This window comes from Gavia stellata, chromosome 5 (genome assembly GCF_030936135.1).
Source record: "Gavia stellata isolate bGavSte3 chromosome 5, bGavSte3.hap2, whole genome shotgun sequence".
Taxonomy (NCBI): Eukaryota; Metazoa; Chordata; class Aves; order Gaviiformes; family Gaviidae; genus Gavia; species Gavia stellata.
In genome coordinates this window covers 50,052,946-50,075,696 of record NC_082598.1, presented here as the reverse complement: position 1 = coordinate 50,075,696, position 22,751 = coordinate 50,052,946, and the positions used below count along the sequence as shown (strand labels likewise).

At 49.6% G+C, this 22,751-nt stretch overlaps 1 protein-coding gene across 1 annotated transcript; it reads left to right on the top strand.

Annotated features, from left to right (window-relative positions):
• Positions 1-189: 189 nt before the first annotated feature.
• PRAG1 (PEAK1 related, kinase-activating pseudokinase 1) lies at positions 190-21,608 on the top strand. Its single transcript, XM_059818059.1, has 5 exons — positions 190-537; positions 1,931-3,765; positions 12,692-12,849; positions 16,278-17,017; positions 20,561-21,608. Exons 1-5 carry the CDS (start codon positions 190-192, stop codon positions 21,596-21,598), a joined length of 4,119 nt encoding a protein of 1,372 aa, XP_059674042.1. The 3' UTR covers positions 21,599-21,608.
• The last annotated feature ends 1,143 nt before the right edge of the window (positions 21,609-22,751 follow it).

Sequence of the window (22,751 nt, the reverse complement as noted above, 5' to 3'; positions counted from 1 at the left end):
TGTGGGCTTTAGCTAAGCTGTGAAAAAAACCCTTGTAAACAATAAGCCTTTGTGATGAAGGCAGAGTAAGTGCAATTATCACCTGTCCTATTAAAAATCTTCCCATTTTGGGGCATAACCAAACTAATCAGACAGTGTTGTGCTTTTCCAGATAACTAGGTGATCTTTAAGAGCGGCTCTCAGGAGCAAATGCAAAATGAGCAGCAGACAGTGCAGAAGATGCAGAGGGCTCTCGGTCTGAGCCACGAGGATTTGAAGATGTCTGCGTGCAGTGACTTTGTGGAACACGTTTGGAAGCCCGGCTCCTGCAAAAACTGCTTCAACCCAAAGAGTTCCCATCGGCTGCAAACACCCCCAGACGTGGGAGCTTGTGGCGTGCTCCCGAATGGAGTTAGGACCAGGCCTGATGCGTTGGAAGACGAAGGTGTAAATACCTCCCCCTTCTCAAAGCCAACAATTGCCGTGAAGCCAACTATGATAAACTCAGATGTTTCTGACACGTGGGCGGATGTGAATATGAATGCAGATCTGTCACAGGTAATGATTAATCCAGTCAAAGCATGACTTCCCGTTACTTACCTCTCCTTGGGAGTGCTAGGAATATCTGTTAAAACAGTTTCCTTCCCTTTGTTTTTCCTTCTGGTCTTGACTCAGGTATTTAAGCCTTCTATTGGTTTCTCGAAGTATCTTTGGCTGAAGCTGAATGAGCTGTTGCTCACAAGGCATGTGCAAAGGAGCTTAAAAATGCGTTGTTTGTCTAGGAACTTCCGGATTTTAAATGAGGATGTGGGTTAAAGTTATTTTCCTGGGAATACATACTGGAAAGAAGTCCTGTCTGGTTGCAGTCAGTGCTAACTGGACCCATGGTCTTTGTGGGTGAGGAAGAAAGTGCCCTACCTTCCTAGCCCAGCTCCTTGGGCTCCCAAACTTTGCCAGAGCAGTAGTGCCCTCTGGGTGTAGCACTGCTGCCTGCCTGCAAACTGGCAAGCCCCGGTGGTGTGAGTTGCTATCGAGATGGGTGGTTCACTCCTCTCCCCGACAAGTCGATACCAGCACTGCCCCAGCATTGCGGAGCGAAGCCTGGGCTGCTGTCACCCTGCCCGTGGCTTAGGTGTGCTCCTATCTCCCACCCTTGTCCCAGAGGAGAGTCAGGGCTCGCTTGCTCTGTTCTTAGCCTCCCATTGCTCTCCCTTCCTTCTCCTCCAGGGATAAAGGGCACAGGAGCGCAGGCTGCCCTCGTCAGTGGGGTTTGATCCGTGCAGATTTGGCCTGAGGATCAGTTTTACACCATGGGAGCAGATTCTGCCACCCTGGGGCTGGGGGTCGCTTGGCAGGCACGTGTTACCTCCTGCCTCTCCCGCTCTTCCTCTCCCTCGGCAAGCAGGATAGATCTCCCTCAGATGAAGAGATTTCAGATACATTTCCCTGCTTGCTCCCCAGTGCCTGCTGCTGAGTGTAGCCAAGTTGCTATCCCAGGATAACCTGTGATAGTCTGTGTCTGTGCTCCAGAGTGTGCAACTCCAGAGCAGCAGCGTGAAATGAAATGAAACGAAAATAAACAGAGGGAGGTGCAAATATTCTTTCCCTCTCTGAATGGTTAATTGCACGGTGATTCGCAGACAGGATGACAGGTTGGACATGTTTCTGGCAGTGAACCCACAGAAAGAGAAAGGAGAATGCCTTATTTCAGTGCATTGTTATTGTTGGTAATGCAAAGATTGCAAACGGTCCAGGAAATAGGACAAGTGTAATTTAAGTAGAAAAGCCTTGTGGTAGCTATTGGTGGGGCGAGCACAGAGCAGAACAGACTGCAAACACCAGAGGAGTTTTCTGTGGACCTGGGGTTTTTGGTTTTTTTTTTATTAAATATTTCTCTTTCATTTTGCATATGCACATCCTGACAGCGCACTTGTCTCTTTGGCCCGTGCAGGTCAGCTGGGGCATGGTTTCTGGCAAACACCTCCTTCTGAAATCAGGAGATGCGCAGCGGATCTGCCTCAACAATTTTGGCAACGGTGGTGTGAGAAAGCCCTTCCTTCACAACCCGCCGAGCGACTGCTTGTCTTGCTGTCCTCCTAGCTACTCCATGGTGGGCCTGCGCAGCCTGGAGAGTCGAGTGGAGAGAAATGTCTCCATCCACAGCCTGGTGCTTGTGGGTGAGGTGGGCAAGCAGGAGGACAGAGCCAAAGGCAAGTTTGCCCCGCCGCATCGGGCCCCCTGCCCTAATCCGTCTGCCTTGGGGGACAGAAGTACTGCGAACTGCAGCAGAAACCCTTCTTCCCAAGCCAGAGAAGGAGCAGTGCTCCCCTTGGAGGGCGATTGTGGTCGCCTCTCCTCTGGCTTCGAAAGCGAAGGGGGCGAGTACTGTTCAATCACGGACTGCCACAGAGAGTGCCCGGTCCCGCGGGAGCCGCACTGCGCGGAGGGGAGGGTTGCCTGGTGCGAGAAGGAGAGCCCCGCTCCCTCCGGATGGAGGCAGCGGGATGCTCCCGAGATTCCCAGGCCAAGTGGCAGGGCGGTCAAGTTCAGCGAAGAGGAATGCAGAGCTGTGAATGTGGCCTTCTGCATCACGAAAGACCAGGGTGATCCTCTCCCCTATGCCCTGTGTTCGGAGAGGAAAAAGCTGGCTCTCCACACCGAGCCTGCTGCCCTCCCTGAGAGCACGGGGAGTAGCAAGGCAGCTGCCTTTGCTTTGTCCCGGGAGGACGAGGACTCACCTCTCCCTGGAGAGCCCTCTGTCACCGGAGGCCCCTGGCCTGAGGGTTCAAGCACTCCTCAGCAGGCTCTGGTGGAGCCGCAGCGACCTCGCCTCGCCTCGCCAGCCCGCGGTGATCCCATCTACGCCGAGAGCACCAAGAGGAAGAAGGCGCCGCTTAAGGCTGTCAGCGGACAGTCAAAAGCAGAGAAGCTGGCCTGCGGCACTGGCAAGGAGCAAGCTGATGGGTCGTGGAGGGATGGTGGCTGGGCTTTGGGTGGTGAGAAGGAATACCAGGACTCCCCTGGCCAGGTGGCGGCAAAGATCACTATCATGACCGCACACACAGAGGATGATCACAAGACAATATTCCTCAGCAGCCCTGATTCGGCGGTGGGAGTTCAGTGGCCGTGCATCAGCCCCACTTCCCACCCTGATTTTGGGACTTCATCACCTGCCGTTGAGCCTAGAGAGATTTTTCAAGCATCTGGAAGTGAAAACAGCCCAAGATTTCATCTGGCAGCTCCTGCCAAGACCTCAGTTACTGAGAGTCCAGCCATTCCCCCAAAGATGTCCAAAAACAGCCAGGTGGGCAGCGAGGGGAACCGCGTGCCCCCGGTAAGCTCACATGGGGCAAGGTTTGGTGATGACAACAGCCACGACGGAACTGGTGTTCAGCTGCTGCCGAGGAGCTATACTGATACAGGCGCTTTTGGGGCGTCCCCTTCTCCATGCCCTCATGTCAACGGGGTCTCTGTGGAGGAGTCCAGCAGAGGCCTGGCAGGCTCATCCTATGACAGGAGGCAGAAATACTACACACCAACATGGACCAAGCAGTGCCGGATAGAGGAGGAGGAGGAGCAGGAGGAGGAGCAGGAGCTCTTAACCCACCCATGGGCAGTGGGAGCTGAGAATGGAAGAGCTGGTGCAGACCTTGTGGATGAAGGCCCGATGCTGGAGAGCCAGACTGGGATCAGCAAATCATTGTCTTTCTCCTTTGATTTCCCTAAAGACAAGAGCAATGGTGTGGAGTTTGCACCACCGCCACCACCGCCGAAAAAGCAGTCCAGGTACAGCCCTGTGAGTGTGTGCGTGGCAGTCTGTTAACCATTTGCACTCGGGATGTTTGCTGAAGGGATTGATTGACTAGGAGGTGCTTCCCATTCTTCCTTTCCTGTTCAAAGGTGGGCTTTCAAGAGCGTGAGTGAAAAACTACTTACTTTTTTACTCTGAAAAGCTGTCAGATCTTTGCGAGTCCTGGTTCGAATGCTGTGTGTACTTGCAAAAGCCCCTCAGGACTGCAAGGTACAGCCTTGGGTCCCAATATTCAAGTGAGAATAAGGTCCATGCCCGGGATGCCTGGTGTTTCCCAGGTCATCTTCATTCTGTCTCAGCACAGTTTCTTCATGTTGAATAGGATAGAAAATCCGGGGTTGCGAGCTCCTCTTGCAGGTGGAACTGGGCAACTTCTCTTGATGCTAATAGCAAGGGCCTCTGAAATCCTCGTTTTCATTTTGGCTCTGATGTCTTTTTGCTTTTGAGGTTAACTCTTGAAGCTGCAATTTCCCAGGGAGGACTCCTTGCCTGCAAGCAGGTAATTGGAGCTTGCCTAATGTGCGCTCATGATGTGTGGGAACTGCCTGGCTTCAGGCAGCCTTCCCCTCGTCGCCCTCGTGGAAGTCAGATTTGCCGGCAGGGTGACAGCAGCTCCTACAAAACGTGAATGAGGGAGAGCTGTCCATCTGGGAAGGAAGTAGCTCTGCTAAGCAATTAAAAAACCAGGCTTCCGATACTTTGTGTGCATTCAGTATCTGCAGCTGTGTGTATCACCAAAAAAAAAAAAGAAAAAAAAAAAGAGAAAAGGAAGAAAAACTTATTTCCTTTCCATGCAACTAATGGATTAGGTTGTCTGATCATAGTGGGGAGGGATACTTTCACACTCTGCGGGTGTCCTGTATTTGCTTTATTGCGTGCGTCAGTTTTGTTGCCTGGAACTGTGCATTGCACAACAGATTTGACTCCAGCTCCTTGATTTAAAAGTTGAGAGAAGAAGGGACGGGTGTTCAGAGGAGAACTTGCCCTTGGTATCCATGGTCAAGCTTATGCGTAGGCATCAGTTACCTCCAGGTTGAGACTGTGGTTGCGTTGGCCCATCCTCTGTTTTGTCCTCACACTGAATTTTCAGTGGTTTTAGGGTTGGCTAGTCCAGGGAACCAGTGTTTTAAATTGACCAAGTGGTGAACAAATTAGGTTTCTCAAGGAAAGGGAAGAGATGAACAAGAGGCTTTAGTTCTCCTTAATGCTGGGCTTCCTGCCGTGATGCTGTATGCCTGCTCGAGTCAGAGGAAAGAAAAGGTCTGCAAGCAAGTGAGCACACAGATGAGCTTTATTGCCTTTAAAATCAAAGAGTACACTAAGATGTGGTTTAGCTTTGACCCTGTGAACTTTCTTTCATGGCTGCTGCCACTTGGTGCGTCCTATCAGCCCGTGGCTTGGGGTTGTATTTGCCACCTGAAGTGTTGGGTTGTTGAGGCCCAGCAGAGCTGTGATGATATGATGCTGTCAAGCAGTGATCATTTAGGAAACACTAAGTTGCCTGCTGAAAGTCCTCTAGGACCTGATTCCTTCCCCTGCAAAGCAGAGGTCACCGGGCAGGCCAGAAGGATGGCGGCACTCGAACTCAGAAATATATATCCCAGCAGCAGGAATATGTCTCTTCCACAAGGACCTCCTTCCGCTCATGGAGGAGCAGCCATGCAGAGCCCTTTGTCTGTAGTGGGGACAAGGATGCTTCCCTGGCAGTGCTCGGAGTGTCCTTGTTGCCTTCGTGAGGGCTGGGAGTGGAGGCAGGGGCCTCCTTGATGTGTCAGGGTGTCTCCTTGGCTGGGTGACTTGGACCAGCCGTGCTCCAAGCTAGAAGCATGCCCTGCTGTTGCCCTCCGTGTGGAGTTACGATCCGTCCTGAGGAGCATGAAGCATTTTCTGGTCCTTGGAGAGGCTGTTCCATGCTCCTGACGTGATCGGGCTGCGCCAACTGTAACTGTTGCTTCTCTGAGTCATCCTGAAAGCATCTGAGTGCTAGAAAGCCTGTGTGAAAGAGGGCAGGGAAACTGAGGTCAGGGAACACGTGGCATCCGTGACCGGGAACTCTGGCAGGGCCATAAACCCTGCCAGGTGGTTGAGGTAGGTGCTGGCATTGCTTTTACCCCCTGTGGCTGTAGGCAATGTGTTCTGCTACATGTATTTGCCTCCTAAACACCTTGATGCCTGCAGCTGAGCCTTGGGGCACCTTACCCAAAGAGCACAGCCCTCCCTCTGGCTACCAAACCCCTGTGCAGCCAGCCTGAGGAGCGATTTGATCAGATGGCAGGTTTCGCAAGCCGTACAAACCCAGCTGGTTGCTTTGTTTGCTTTGAGGGTGCTCCCGTTTTCGTCTCAAGCGTGGTTTCTCTGAGCCTGTTGATGCAGGAACCAGGGTGTTGTTACCTGCGCGTGGCGGTGGGAGGGATGGCTACGTGCACAGCCGGTTAAAATCACCATAGCGGGATTGCGTTACCCTGGGCAGTCATTGCTTGCAGCTTCGGGTCATGACATGACTCTTACCTGATGCTGGAGGAACATCTCCTCTGGTCTTCCTGGGCTGCAGCCAAACGCCTGAAGAAGGGAGGAGGTCTTGCACACAAAGATGACTCTGAGTCAAATCCATACTCTCCTCGGCCCGGGCCGTCTGCGGGCATGTGTTTGTCCATAATGGAAGAACCACCACCGATACTTCTGTTATGTTTATGTCATCTCTCACAGAGACAGATCTCATCAGCCCAAGATGTTCTCTGGTGGCACAGTGGCAAAGGCTCCTTTGATGGATGGATGTAGATGAAGCGTAGACCTGGTTGTGTTACAGTTTCGGGGGTTGGGGATTAGCAACTCAGGGTTCATTTCAGCTGCATGAGAGGCGTGTAACCATCCTTTTTCCTTCTAGATCTCAAGCTGCAGCAAGGTATTTGATCAAGGTATTTGATTTCATGCTGGAAAATGAAGCCTGCCTGTTTGACTTTCCTAATTAAACTTAATTGCTTATTTTAAAGAAAACCTGCCTGTCTGTTCAAACTAGTTTCAAAGCAGAGAAAGAAAAAAGTGAGTCTGTAGATTTTGTTTTGTTCATCTTGGGTCTAACAATTAAAAGGAAAAAAAGGTTTTACAGGGTAAATTCCTGCCAGGCACTGAGGAAACTCTGGTCTTGCAGTAAGCTCTCTCTTAGGATGGCGGAAGGAGTGATTGCAGGGAGTTTTAACAGTTGGCGCAAAAAAGGAAAATAATGAATTTGTGCCTGTTTCATGCTATATAAAGCTACTCTGGACCTCTTGTGACTGTTTCTTCATACAATCATTTTTTCCTGCTTGTTTGAAAGATTATAGATATTTAAGGCATGCTTGGTCTGAAACGGAATGGAAAATGAGTTGAACTACAAGAGGAAAGAGATTGGAAAGGGAAGATGGTGGCTGGTCGTCTTCCAAAAGCTGGGAAGGTAGTTGACTACAGAAAGGGCTCACCAGGGGAGCTAGGATCCCCTGGACTTGTATGTGCAACGACGACTTAAAGGTTCTTCAGTATGAAGTGCTCTAGCGTGGCTTTCAGTTTCTTAGCACAAGGGATGAATCTTTGCTGAAATTTATGTCTCTCTTATGCAGAGGGTCAGGCTAAAAGATCCTAACGGTTCCTTCTGGCCTGCAAAACCTGGATGGTTAATTTATTTCATGTGCCTCTTAAAGCAAGGAAACAGTGATGCTGTTTTGCATCTTGAGCTATTGGCTCTTGAGCTGTTTTCATCGCAATTAATGCCACCTTCAAAAGGCAGGGGCGTAGATAGCTTCTGAAATTTGCTGAATGTTCTTGCTTGGGGTAACAAAGGTGTGTAGCACGGCACATCCCGACACCCGCCATCACTGAAAACAGGCAGGAGAAATGAGCTTGAGGTGTGCCAAGATTGCATGTTACAGTGCTGCTGCTGCTGCCGCTTGTTGCCAGAGGGAACAGAAAACAAGAGCATTACAAAAAACAACGATGTTGGGAATTGGATCCCTAGGAAAAAAGCCAGGTTTGTTCCTTCCTGGGAAGGTGGTGCTGGCTGGTGGGACTGTGCTGTGTGTTTCGTGCCAGGAATCGGTCTGTGACATAGCAGCACTGCACCTGAGACAGATTATTCCCCTTTTCTTACTATTCCTGAGGCACCCATTTCTCTTTGGAGCTCAGTGTCAGGGTGTAGTCCAGTGACAAAAGCAGACTGGCTACATGGAGCTGCTGTGGCAATTACAAATGCAACTGGATGTCACAGGGGTCTCCCAAATTTTGACCCTCTTCTCCATGACTGTGATCTCCGTGACTGTGGATGATAGCAGGGACTTGCTGTGTTTGGTCTAGGACAAGCCAGATTCATTATTATTTAAAAATAAAAAAAAAACCCAAACCAAACCCCCCAAAAATGCTGGATTGAGTCTATTTAAATACATAATTAATAACTAAATAATTAAATAAAGCAAAGACGGGAGGGTATGGCTCAAGCAGGAGAGAGAATCATGCTCCAGGACAGGGAGGGATTACACCTTTTGGATTCTCCCCATGTTTTTTGTCTGAAACTAATCAGGAATTTCTTATGCTGCTTCTGCCAGTGCATCATTTTTAAAAGGTTGTGATTTATCTTTTAGGAGAGGTTGTTTCTTTTAAAATGAAAGTCGTTTGCTTTTCTGTGTTTTTCCTATCTTGTCACTTGAAGTGCAGAGTTGGAAATTGAAATGAGATTTGTCCTCTTCACCACACCTGCCCCCTCATCCAAATTTCCCCTTGCACCTCCAGACTCCAAACCCTTGTTTCAACTTAACCTGTCATACGTAAAACCTTTTGGTACAGGGAGGAGAGGTGTAGTTCTCTGGACAGAGCTAGGAATGTTTCAAAATCTTCTCTTTCCCTCACCTTGATTTTGATTTCTCCACATTTGCCAGCTGGTAGCAGAAGGCTAAGTACAAATCCAAGCCTCAAACGTTGTAAGCTCCTGCCCTGTGCATCCAGGGGAAGATGCTGGAAGAAACAGCAGTGGAGGGAGGAGGAAGATGTAATTATTCACGTTTCATGATAGACAAGCATATGGTACAACGGTGCTTCCTCTTGTGTAATAATTATGCCCAGCCATGTGTTGTGTTTGATGCTGTAATGCAGTCTGGCTTTTCTCTCTGCCATGCGTTAGTTCCAGTATTTTATTTTGGGAGGGAGGTGTCCTGTTGACATTATCACCAGACTTCTGGAGCGCAGTTTGGTTTGTGGTGGTTTGTGTTTGTTCTCTGCTCTCCTCTGCTTCCTTCCCCTGTTGTGTGATTTATAAAGCTCAGCATCTCTGTTATCTGTGCTGAGAAGGAGCGACCCCCTCCTGCTGGCACAGCAAGGCTGGGAAACCCCCATGATGGGGCTGCAGAGCTGGTGCTCCTTGTGATCGGGTCTCTGTGCGGGGAGAGATGCCTTCCAGCATCCTCCACCACTGCCAACAGGCTGCGCGTGTGATGGCTGCTGGAAAGGAGCAAGCGGGAGCCTTGCAGCTCTTGCATCTGAGTGGCCTCCTCCCGCTCTCAAAACCTCCCTGCCCCTTGCACTTTTGGAAGGTAACCAGATCTGCATGTCAAATCTTGGGCAGGAAATTCAAGCCGAAGGCATGCCCGGAGTCCGAGGGATCCCTGGGGTGATATCCCAAGGCCCATGTATCTGCTGCAGTTAAGGGAACCACACTTTGGTGCCTGTCTCTACTCTCTCTCCAAGAAGTGCAAGGTGCGCAGCTGGCCATGCTGCAGTCCCACAGCAGCTTCAAGTGGGACCCCAATCTGTTAAGAAATGTGAAATTAAACACATGGCTACTGATCGACTATGAATCACGGGAAAGACAAAGCATGCGCTGGCCGGAGATGCAGTGTGGGGCATGGCAAACAATCCGGGTCCCTTTGCAGTGTTATAGAACTCCAGACTGTATTGTTTTGTTGGGTTTTTTACAAGATTGCTGTTTTCAACCTTGACTTGTTTTAGGCAGGACTGTGGGAATGGTGTGGAAAGTCAGCTGGATTAAATTGTTTAGGATGGGAAAACTGGAGAATAGTGAACAGGAAGGGTTGCCTGAATATGGCAGCATGTTGCATGGACGATGTTGAGTAACTGAACTAAAGCCGCCAGAATAATTTGGGGAGCCGGAAATTCTGTCTTTTTAGGTTATTAGATTGGGAGGGGTGACTCTTGTGACCTGTTCTTTATGCACTGGCACATGAAGGAGGCTCTTCTGCTGCTCTTGAAGTTGCTGGTCACGTTTAAGTTGCTGAGCATGGATTTTTGAAATGGAGGTAAATTAACCACTGCTACATCTTTCTGAAGGGGGATGGAGCCCACAGATGTTAGCAAGCTGGTGGGGGGACAATCACGATGATTTCTTCAGATTTAAGATGGGTTGATGCCCTTTATTTCCAATATCCTTTGGTGAAAAGGACGAGATGGAGAATAGCCTCCTGTGCCCTTGCAGTCACACATGGTGGAAAGGAACACTACCAGAGCAGGGGAAATTCAGGTTAGCTGTAAATCAGAATCCCACAGGTTGTTGCAGCAATGGGGTGTTGACCTCCTCTTGGGGTGGAATTTTACTGAAATGGGAGAGTTTGACCCTAGCAAGTGTTTTCAGTAATGCTTTGGTATTTTAATGTGCAGGCTGCAGCCTGAGCTTCAAGCAGCTCTAAGGAAAAGGGAGAGATGTAAAGCGGAGATATTTCCAGGCCGTATTAGGTGGCCAGGCTGTAACATCTGAAACAAGAGCAGGATGTCGTTTAAGCAGCAAACAATTTCTATTTCGGTGTGCCTATTCAGGAACTGCATTTTACATAAGTCACAGCGGTACAGAGAGGAAACGGGGCTCTCTGTACATCTGACTTCACCACGACGTTGAGCTCGGCAAAAGCAGCAGCCAGCACGGTTCTGGCAGACGCCGCGTTGCGCCCAGGTTGCTTGGAGGAATAGGTGTGGCTGCGTGCGGTGGACCTTGGACCCCGCCAAGCAAAGTTCCATCTCTCTCTGAGTGCGGGAATGGTAAGGCAGCTCTGCGGATTTGTGTTTAAGTGATGGGAAGGAAACAGAAATGCACCAACTTTTGGGGGGGCGGGGGGGGGAGGGGAGGAATGTGTTAGAAAACCTCTCATCTGTGCAAATCGAGACCAGCTCTCTCGCAAAATCTTCTTTTCTTATGGATTCAAACGCTTCCTTGATTCTTGCCAGGTCAGACAGTGCACCCGCACGGGTGTGCACCCATGCATTTTTTTCCCCCCAAATTACTAAAAGTTAAACGTCTGAGAAAGTTATAGGATAAAGATATATCTTTATTATAAAAAAAAAAAGAGAAAAGGATTTAAGTCCAGTTGGTTGCTTTCAACAGCATTAATTGTGACAGAGATAAAAATCTCAGTGTGTCTCTCGCACTCTCTCTTTTTATTTTTTAACTGTGACTTGTGTGGTGCATTGCAAAGTTTTGTAAATCATCCCCAAGAGGCTTGCTGTGGTAAATTAATCAGTAGTGCAAGACCAGTGTCTTTGCGGAGTTATACCTGAGGTGGTTTTTAGAGCCTTATTTTCATCAGCCCCTGAGTATTTTTAGACCGAGGCTGCTCAGGCTAATGAGGAAGTCTGGCAGAAGTTTCTTCCGGGCTTCTCATACACTCTGCTCTCCATGTGGTGGTGTGGACATGAGAGTAAGTGCTTTGTCTGGATGGGGAACGAAACATTTCTCAATCTTCAAATAAAAATCGCTTGTGGCATCTGCTGTGCTTGGGGGCTTTGGAAGAGAAGGGGTCCTGTGCGCATGAACAGGGTGCCACAAGAAAATGGTCGTGCACGTCTTTTGTTTGTCTTTCTCAGCAGCCATTCAGCCGTCTGATTAGGAAACGCCGGATACCTTCCAGCAAGATAGCTGGTGGAAGTCCTTTTTCTTTTTTACAAGTCTGCCACTAACCTTTTCACAATCTTTATCAACAACGTGTTGAATTTTATCAGCAGAGTGGCAGTTTTACTTAAAAATATGGACTGGTAACCTTCGTTTGCTGGTCGATAGAGAGTCTGAACTGTACCAAAGCTAGAAGAGTCTGTGCTCTGACGTGTTGCCTGATTTCAACGGTTTCTGTTGTTTTCCAAGGAGGAAAAAAATGAAGAAAATGCAAGGGAAATTCTTTATCTTAGCGAAAAGTCCTGCTTGCCTACAACTGATCACTTAAACTGTGACCTGGCAGGTTATAAGCCCAGTTTATGCTTTATTTATATACTTATTTAGATGGAAGCTGCATGGAAAACTGTAGGTCTTGCATTAAAACCTGCATGGTGGGTCCTGAGTTTGGCAGACTCTTGTTTTCTGCAGAGGCGCTTCTTCTTTTGGAAGGTGTCAGTAGTTACTGTGATGCACTGAGGAGACAACAGCTGCTGGACTCTTATTCCACTTATGCCTCTGACATGAAGGAATTGGGTTCTGACACCCAGCCTCAACCTGCCTTTCTGTAAAATGGGAGGAGTGATGCCACTCCCTTCCATTGAGAACTTTACTGAAGGCAAACGCTGGTGGGTCCCCGCTATCCAGTGATGGTGGCCAAGATGGGATGTGGTCCAGGACCCCACATGTGCTAGGCAAAGGAGGTGCAGAGTGGGGCTGGATGCGGTTGACTCAGTGCTCAAGCACAGCTGGTTTGGCATGGGGGGCTGGCATGGGGGCTGCAAGGCTATAACCCACTCAGTGTCAGTGGGATGTGATCCCCAGGTGCTGGAGAAAGAAGAAAAGTGCAGAGGAATGAGGTACTATGGTGTGGTAAAAGGCTGCATAGTGTCTGTATGGATGTGCAGTAACCAAGCTAAGCCTGCTCTCAGCTTGAGTCTCCATGCACAAGTGCATGCAGGGTATCTTTTGCCATCTGTCTCCTGACTCTTCTCTTTCACTCTCTCTAGGCATGCTCTGAAAATGAACCCAAATAATGCTGAGTTGGAGAGGGTCAGCAACAGCTCTGCCGAGAGCCTGAGCCCACCTTTCAGGAGTGTCCACGTCAGCTTCACGGCTGGCTCCACCGACAGCCTCGACTCAGACACGCAGACTGGCAGTGATGGCAGTAAGTGACCATTGGGTATGGGAGAGGTAGCATCGGACCTGAGGAAGAAGTTACCTCCATCCTGAGGCTCGCTGCTGGGGCAGCATCTTCAGAGCAGGCATCATGAGGGTCCTGTCACCTAGTTCCCCCAGCAACCCTTCCTCTTTCCACTTCTCCTTCTCTTCTGCCTCTTGATGCACTTAAGATGAATGTGGCAGTCAGGCCAACATCATGGGTTTTTTCCTCTTTCATTTGGCAAGTGCCAAAATCATTCATCCTGTGGCTCTCCTCTTGTCTAGATAAAACGTCCATCTGAAAGCAATTGTCCTTATCCTGCTTGTGCTTCACATGTTGCATGAGGTCACAAGTAGCCCTGCCATAGAAAGTCCTCCACAGATTTGAGGAGTACCAGAAGGAGTCTTGTGCTAGAGGTGATCTCTCCCTCTCATTGTGTTCCCAGTTATTTCTTGAAGGGGAAAGAATCTGCCTGCACTCGTTTAACTGAGATTAAAAAATACTTACTGTGAAGTCACTTTCTTCATCAGTGCGTAACTTAGACATGCAGTAACGTGTTCAGCAGCTCAGAAAGTATTTCCTTTGTAAAAGCAACCTTCGTGTAGTGGAAGTTCTGTCTTTCCAAGAGCAACAATGTGCAGCAATAAAATTAAGAGCCAGAGCTCTGGAAACTCCATTTTTCCGCCACTCACTTGGAGTCTGAGAGTGAGACCACGCCAGGAAATTGTACAGGGGGAAGAAAAACTCACAGATGTTGGATCTTTACTTGCTGGGCACAGAAGCAATTTGCTGTCAAAAATGATATGGGACGAGAGGGTTTCTCTGCCTCCACTAACAGAAGCAACTGTTTCAACTCGTCTCGGGAAAGTTGAGTTTTTAAATGAACAACCCGAATGCAGTTTTTCTTGCTGATGCAAGCAAGAAGCTATGCAGTCAATCACTGAGTGAGGTGAGCTCAAATTAATTGGCTGTGCTGTCAGATGTTAAAATATGAACGGGGCGGGGGGGAGCTTTTACGCCCTTGACATGCAGAAGGACTATGCTGAAGGTGCAAAGCACTGTTAGGAAAGTTGTGAAAGGGTTTCATTTGTTTACCCTGTGCTTGGGGCGGAGCCCAGCACCACGTAAAAAAAGGTAAGAGCAGTTTGGCATTTGTGGGCTAGGCACGTGGACCGGTTGCCAAAGCTTCCAGCACTGACGTTTGTTCCGTAAGACTCTGTCAAGTTATTCTTGCCTCTTGAAACGGGAATTCGGCTGCGTGTCCTGGCAGAGGTGCCTCTGTTGAGTTGCTCTTGGGCTGCATGCCGAAGAATTTCTCTTGGTTATCTGTCAAAGCCCCTTGGACTGGAAGTGGCAAGAGATGCCATGCTGAACGATCCCTGCCCATGGCCTTTGACAGGATTTTTAATGGAGGGGATCTCTCCCGTGGACCAAGCAGGGTATGATGCAGATGTCTGGGTTTTTGTTAAAGCTTGGGGCATACATCTGTTGAGCCATGGGCTCCACAGTTAACTGCAGCTGGAGAGCAGCTGAAACTGGAGAGCAGTCAACTGCTCAGTGACTGGGTGCACAATGTGGGCAGACACCTGGAGTAAGGGCCCAAAGGGAGTCGGATAGCTTGGCACCCAGGAACTGGGGCAAGAGAGACGTGTGCTGATTCACAGCATTTCCTACAGAGTTGTTTCTGAGCACGTCATCAGAAATGGGGTGTTGAAACTGCCTTGCATGGGAAGCTTATCTTCCACAAAAGCCAAAATCAGTGCTGCTCATTCCTGGGGTGTCTCTCAGCGCTGTTGCTTGGGATGGGGTGTATTGCAGCAGGAGCATACAGGCAGCCTTGGCAGTGGAGGTGACAAATGAAAATTGATGTCACACTACCAGACTCTGGTGGGGAGGGACAGGGACAGGTTGTGCCGGCATCCGCTCTGGTAGCTGAGCACTAGCGAACCTGCCCCCACCTCATGCAGTCTCAGGTGGCGAGCAGCTAACAGGGATTGCTGCTCTGGCACAGCTGGTATGGCTTTAAGCCTCCATGTGACACCACACAGACACACCTGGACAGGCTGGGAGCTTGGGGATCTGAGCTGCTGAGCCCCTGTGCTTGGAGGTTGTGCGTGAGAGCTGGTGAATCACTAGGATTGTAAGAGACAAGCTCCTGCTGCAGGCTGACATGAAACTGCCCCAGGGCGTTCCTGTGGGGCAAGCAGAAAGCCACTGTGAGGAAGTGCCTGCTGGCAGCTGAACCCTCACCAGCAGCCTTGTGAGGAGGAAGGATGGCTTGCTACCACTCTGCAGCTTTGGAAGCTGCGTTCAAAGAAAGCAATAGATCTCGCTATCTGTTGAGCTTGCTTGGAGCAAAACCCCACCATGCACTTTTCAAGGTCTACACTTGCATGCAAGTGTTAGCAGAGCTCAAGTTTATCAAAAGTCCCACCTGTCATTCAAGTGGTATAGAAAATTTTCTGAAACAATTATGTTTCTTCTTTTAATTTCTCCTGCAGACCCCTCCACTCCACATTTGTTCTGTCTCCATGACCTGAAATTACTGCTCTTTATTTCAATGTCAAATCATCTCTTTTTGCCTTTTTTTCTCTTTCCTTCCCCTTCTTCCATGACATGCAACTGTATTACCTGTCTCCAGTCTGGCCAGGGTAGGAAAACGGCTGCTACAGCTGCCTGAAAGGAGCCAGCCATCCCAATCCATGCAGGTGGCATGTGGGGCTGCTTGGGGGCTAGTGGTATGTAGTGGGCCAGGCTGCCCTCTGAGCAAAGAGGTCTGGCAATAAGCTGGGGGACAGGCAGCAGTGGGGTAGGCCAGATTTTTTCAGGAGGATGGAAACTGGCAAAATCCCAGGCCTTGCCCTGTGACCCTTACCCAGTGTGAGGCAGAGAGACAGGTTCAATACACTTCTTGGGCTGCTGTGGTCACGCTTAAGCCGGAGGGCCGGAGCTGTGTAGGGCGTCACTCTCTCCTTATCACCCTGTGCTGCTGAAGCACTGGGTGGCAGCTCCCAGGGGAAACAGGCATTGTTTAAGAGATTGTCCTCAAATCCCCAAGTGCTTTGTTCTTACCTCCTTGTGGATGACATCACAGCTTAAATATTTACCCTCTACTAGCTTTTTACTACTGTGTATGCAGTTCATAGGGGAGTTGTTTCAAAGGGGGCATTTCTCTAGATGGCTGGTTGTAGGCTGCTTTGCAAACCTGCTGTATTAAACTGGATTAAATCCCTAACACCTTCAGTGAACCTTTGCAGTCATGAGCAGATGAGGACTGTGCACTGGGTTCAGATGTAACCTGGCTTGCTGCTTTGTTCCCAGCCAGGGCCCTGGGAGAGGTAGGCTGTCGGGGTGTCAGGGACGTGAAGAGGAACCTGTGCTCCCAGCCCACAATGGCCACTCATGGCATCTTCTTGTGTGTCACTGTCTCCTAGGGCACTCATCTGAGCCGAACCACTCGCCCCCTCCAGCTGAGAGCCAAGTGTTTCTCCCGGTCCCTTTCCTTCCTGCCTCCGGTGAGGATGGTCCCTCCTCTGCCCCCAGCTGCCCACCCCCTCTGCCCCAGAAGAAGACAGTGAGCAGAACGGTGTCCTCCCCAGATGGCTTTTTTGGGGGACAGGCATCTTCAGGCAGAGCAGCCGATGCTGCCAGCCCCAGGCTGAATGTCAGCCACTCCGAGAGCAATGTCTGTCTCCGAGAGGAGCCTCCCTTCGTCCATCCGTCCAGCCTGGGGGGCCGCCCCGGTGCCTTCTCCTCCTCCGAGTCCCTGGAGAAAGGCTCCAAAGGAAACGGCTACTGGGGCTCAGCCACTGGTAAGAGCACAGGGGCTTGCATCCCCAGCAGAAACCTCCAGTCCCTTTCCTCCTCGCAGCTCAGTGTGTCCAGCCAGGTGTCATCAGGCTCCAGCCTCCAGCTCCACAACCTCCTGAGCAACATCGACAGCAAGGAGGGGGTGTACGCCAAGCTGGGGGCCCTCTACGCCGAGTCCTTGCGCCGCCTGGTTGCCAAGTGTGAGGACTGCTTCATGCGGGAGCAGAAGAACGAGCTGCACTTCAGCGAAAACAACTGGTCGCTCTTCAAGCTGACGTGCAACAAGCCCTGCTGTGATTCGGGGGATGCAATATATTACTGTGCCACCTGCTCCAAGGACCCTTCTACCACCTATGCTGTGAAGGTAAGCCTGCGCCCAGGAGGTACCCAGGCTTATCTCCATCCTCCAGTTGGGAGGATGAGGCAAAGAGCTGCAGGGTCCAAGGCTGTGTGGGGGTCTGCAGCTGAGCTGGGACTGAACCTTCGATCTTCCCCCCCGCCCTTCTGGTATATGGATTTTAATGAAAGAGTGGGAAGCAGGCTTAGTGGTGCGCCTTTGAGAAGCACCATCAGTACATGATGGCTTGTTTTTTCTGCTTGCCTTTCTCACAGGTGAAGTTTGGCAAGCAAAACCCCTTCCAAAATTGCCACTTTTCCCCCACCCCTTGCAAAGGTTAATTTGGAGGAGTTTTCATTGTAACAAATGCCAGTCAGAAGCTTATTGCTGCAGCTTAGTAGGGTCTGCAACCCAACCAGTTTCTCTCTAAAAAGTCTTTGTGCAAATACTGTGTTGTAAACTCAGAGGCATTTGCCTCTAATGACACAAGCTGAGGAAAGGCTGTTCAAAAGACAGCATTTGTGCCTCTGCGTGCCTTTTAAGTGTAAGGTCTGACCCAGAAACCATGTGAGTGCTTCTATGATCTTGAAACTACAGGCGTTAAATTATCGCAGATCTCGATTAAACAATGCAAGGCTGACCTAGACATACTGTTAAGGTCAGGTCTGAAATATTTTCCTGTAACTCTATGGAATCCATGTTTGAAATGGAAACTTGAGGTGCAATAGTTGCAGCTCTTTGAAACCTGGGTAAGTAAGCTTATCCAACCTGTTTCATACACAACCCATGGACTTTGGGTTCTTGACCCATGTTACTACTTGAATACAGAGCCTTTAATTTCTATTCTGACTTAACCCTAGGGGTATCTCATTGCTGCTTACCCTTCAGGTTGTTTTTAAAACCTAAAGTAATTCCCAAAAAAGCACTGTCAGGGATGCATTAAGCAAGAAAAAAAAAAAAAAAATCTCTGCTGAATCGTTTCCACCATTATGAACCCCAAGAGGATGTTTTAGTTAAGTGGTAGTTTTAAAGCCAGTTGATATTCTAAAGGAAGTACAGTCAACCCAATAGGGGAGCTGTAAATAACCAAGATGGAGTTAGGCGAGGTCTTGCACCAATACCCCTAGTCCAGCACTGAGAGCAGCAGCTTCTCTTGCATATTATACCTAAATCCATTGCAACTTTCCTCCTGAAACCTGAGAACCACATGGTGAACTGGTGTACTCCTTTTCGATATGTGGTTCCCTGTGGCATGTGCACACCTTTGCTCTTGCCTGTTGTGTTAGGTGGGGTTCAGGGGCTCAGCTCTATGGCTGTAGTGCATGAATTCTTGTCAAGGCAGAAACAGCACATTTCAACCTCTTAACACAAGTTAAGAGTGTCCCTGTGCATGAATTCTTGTCAAGGCAGAAACAGCACATTTCAACCTCTTAACACAAGTTAAGCACTTGTGTCCCTGTGTATGATGTGGGCTTACTCTGTGCCCTTGGTATGCTGCAGAGCACCTTAACAAAGCCAAAAACACTCCGACAGGGCCGTACTCTGCGCCAGCATAAGGCGAAGTCGTGTATGTGTTTACACACGTGCATGCGTACGCCTCCTGCAATGCTCCCGGGTGCCACCTTCCTTTTGGTAGCCAAAACAGAGAATAATTGCGAAACTTTATAACTGGCTGATTCCTAGCTGTCCCTCTTGGCTTCTGGTACAGATTTTCTTACATGAAAGAGATTACAGAGCTGTAGTTAAAATTAGACTTGGAGAGCTCAAAATGGGCAGGGGATCTGACTTGAGCCAAGGAGCCTGCTGAGCAGCAGGAGCCAGAGTTTGGGTTGTGCACAGGCAGACACAGATACATATAAAACAGTTAGAAGGAGCCAGGGTTACATGAAATGGCTTTAGAGGAATTAAGCCAAGATATGCTCCACACCTTGGCTTCTTTCTCCACTTAAAGATGCATGACTAAGCCAGCCCCAGGCTCCTACTTAGAGCTTGCTGCATGGAGGATGCTGCTGGTGCAGCCAAAGTCACGAAGAATGGCTGGCTGAGGAAGATCTCCCTGTCTTCATTTGGTTGCAGTTATTCTTCCAGAGACTCCTCTCTCGCAGGAATTCCTCCCCTTTTCCTAAGCCTTACACATCCTCCCTATGTGGGGAGGAACAAGCAGGCTTGTTCAGCAGAGGGCTGGAAGGCCTTTTCTGCCTTTGGGGACCTTCTGCGTCTTCCTGTGGTCCGCTGCGTTAATCTGCAGTCTGCCTAGCTCTCCAAAGCTTGTCTTTCCACAAAACAAGCATGCAGCCCCACGGCAGGGTATTTTTGTTTAGAAAAGAGAGGACAATAGGGATTTGAAATGCCCAATCTCCACAGTATAGCCTCATCTGAGTGAATTACCTGCAAACGCCTAGATTCAGACCCTTGCTAGAGGAATACAAAAGCAGCCCACTCCTCCAGCTCCCCTCTATTCTTGCATTTATTTTAACTCGGAGGCAAAATTGATTTCTTGTCCGATTTTGCACGCATGCTGTGACTGGCAGTGGCACGCTCCAGGGTTTGAAACCTTTTATGCTGAGTTTCAGCCTGTTGCTGATTCCTGTGGGTGAGATATAAATACATCGCTAAATAAAAGAAAAGAAAAAGTGTACAATAGAAACGCCAGAAGGCCCCATAAGCTAATGGATACTCCTATAATAAACCTGGGTTTGAGTTTGTTTAGTCTTTAATGGACTCATAAAGCTAAAATACGGAACAAAATGAAGGTAAAAGTAATGTAGGTTTAAGAGAATCCAGATTATAAAATGCTATTTTCCCTTGAGTTTGCTGCACTCTCACTTATTTCTAAGTCTATTGTTAGCTCCCACTTTCTCTCTGGTGTTTTTTTCCCTGTGCTGATGAGTACAGTTTGTTGCTGGTTTCCCTTAGCCATTGGTCAGGGGCTTGAGAGTAGTCGCTGACACAAGGAAGAGGAGTGGTTGAGGAGGATGTGAAAGTGGCTCCAGGGCTTAGGATCAGAGAAGGGTTAGGTAGGAAGAAAGTGCTGGAGGTCTCTGTCCACTCCTCACTCCAAACAGGGCCACCGTCACAGCCACGTCATGTCGCGTGGGGCCTCATCCAGGCAAGTGTTAACTGTCTCCAGAGATGGAGGTGGCACATCTTCTGCCACAGGCTTTGCTTTTCCCTTTGCAAAGTGTCTCCTGGGTTGCAGGGGGGAATCTCGATAACATCTGTGATGTAAAAGCTATGTCACTTCTGTCAGCTATGAAACAAAATGTCCAGAAGTTACTCATGGGAGGACTACCTTCCTCCTTTCCTGCAAATACTGGGCATTGCCTGGCAAAGGACACGTGCTAAAAAATGGGACCCAGACAGCTGGTTGCTAAGGTTGGAGTGTTGCAGGATGAGAAAGATCCTCAAGCCAGGAGATAGTTTAAAGTACTAAAGGGACCAATGTGCTCCCTGCTTCTACTGATGTCTTCCTTAGCATTTGCAAATCTCAGCATAGGAACCTACCTCTGAACTTCTGGTCTCTGCTCTGTCACTGACTGATGAGACTTCTCTTTTGGTCTCTCCTCACAGATTTGTAAAACCCAGGAGTCCAAGGTGGCTGCTTCATACTGCAGCCCTGCGGTGCCAGTCCACTTCAACATCCAGCAGGACTGTGGGCATTTTGTGGCCTCTGTCCCCTCCAGCATGCTGCTGGCCTCAGATGTTGGGAAAAGCATGCCTGGGGATGGCCTCCATCCCTCCCGCACTGCCAGCGAGCACGACTGTGTGGTGGTCATTACCCGGGAGGTGCCAAGCCAGACCACTGCCGACTTCGTGAGGGACTCGGTGATATTGCACCAAGCCAAGCCCGAGCTGTATGAACGTCGTGTTTGCTTCTTGCTCCTCCAGCTCTGCAATGGCCTGGAGCATCTCAAAGAGCACGGCATCATCCATCGTGACCTGTGCCTGGAGAACCTCCTGCTTGTCCCCTGCAAGCCCCCCATGAGCTGTGTGAAAGCCAAAGATGACAAACACTTACCCCGCCTCATCATCAGCAATTTTTTGAAAGCCAAACAGAAGCCAGGGACTGGAGACTCCAAACTGAAGAAGAGTCAGGCCCGGCTGGCCCCGGAGATCGTGTCAGCTTCTCAGTACAAGAAGTTTGACGAGTTTCAGACTGGTATTCTCATCTACGAGCTGCTGCACCAGCCCAACCCCTTTGAGGAGAAGGTGCACCTCCGGGAGCAGGAGTACAGCCCTGAGGACCTCCCTGCTCTGCCCAGCCTGTCCATCTACTCCCGGGGGCTCCAGCAGCTGGCCCACCTGCTGCTGGAAGCCGATCCTATCAAGCGTGTACGGATCACTGAGGCCAAGCGGATGCTGCAGTGTTTGCTTTGGGGGCCCCGGAAAGACCTCACCGAGCAGCCCCTCAGCCATGAGGAAGCCCTCTGCCAGGTGCTTCAGAATTGGGTGGACATGAAGCGTGCCCTGCTCATGATGAAGTTCGCAGAGAGGGCTGTGGACACAGAGCGGAGCATTGAACTGGAGGACTGGCTGTGCTGCCAGTACTTAGCATCTGCTGAGCCGGCCTCCCTCTCACGCACATTAAAACTGCTGCAGCTGCTCTGACCTTGGACATGTCTTGGAGGCAGCTGAGGGCTCCCGATTGTCCTGCAGCTAAAGGTACCCAGCCCCTTTGTATGCGAGAGGCTTGAATCTCAGCTGTGAATGCATGTTCAGCTCCTGCCCTGCACTCTGATCAGAGTGCACAAGATACGTTTAATACCCTCAGCACTGTTAATTTGCGAGCAGGCAAAACTGGGAACCTACCCCTATTTTGGCAGATTTTTTGGGTGGTTTTTTTTTGTTATGGTAAGTCTGTGGACTAATAAACTCCTGCCTGCGTGTGTGCATGTTTCTAATGAACTCGATGCACTTGAGTTGATTTCTGTGGGACAGTCCTTTGATCCCCACCCCCCGTAAAGCATCAGAACCTCTTTGCCCAGGAACACCACCGCTCCCTAGAGTGGGCAGCAGCGATAAACAGTTGGCTGCTTTCCCTGGGGAGCAAGAGCAATTCACTTAATGCTCCTTTGCAAGGGAGAACCAATTACTGCTTCTTTCTGTGTATCAGCTGTATTTTCCACTGTGTGCAATTCAGTATCAGCTGCCTATTACCTTTGTTAGATACTAATACAGAATTGCTTTCCTGTCTAGTGGTGCAGCCGTGCAGGCTGTTGATTGTGAGAGAGAGCCCAGGATGCGTCTGTTCGTGAGGATGATGCTGCATGCTGGGAATTACCCCTTGTAAAGTTAATGAAATGGAAAATCCCCAATTCACCTCCAAGGCCTTCAGGGGGGAAGTCAGGGCCAGGTTGCTTTGCTTTCCCCATCCCTCCAGCTCTCTCCCTCCACCTGGTAATTCACCTGTCCCTTGTGTCTAGCATTCATTTAACCCCTTTATTGAGAGACTAGCTGGCATGTGGTCTGGGAGGCTCTTATGGCTGCTAGTGTTTGAATTAGAAATGCATAGGGCCGGGTGCACTATGAACGTGCTCCTCCAACAAATGTGATGCAACAGCAGCACAATGGAAGAGGAGGAAGCTGGCCTGGCTCCCTCCAGCCCTTTTCGCTCCATCCAGACATATAGCAGCCACTTGGCTTGGTCGAGAGGCCATGCTGTTTCTCAGAAAAAATTATTTTCCAAAAGATTGGTGGGCTGCTTTTACTTTCCTCAACCCCAACATGAGGCAGAGATGAGCTGCCCTGCTGCTGGCACCTG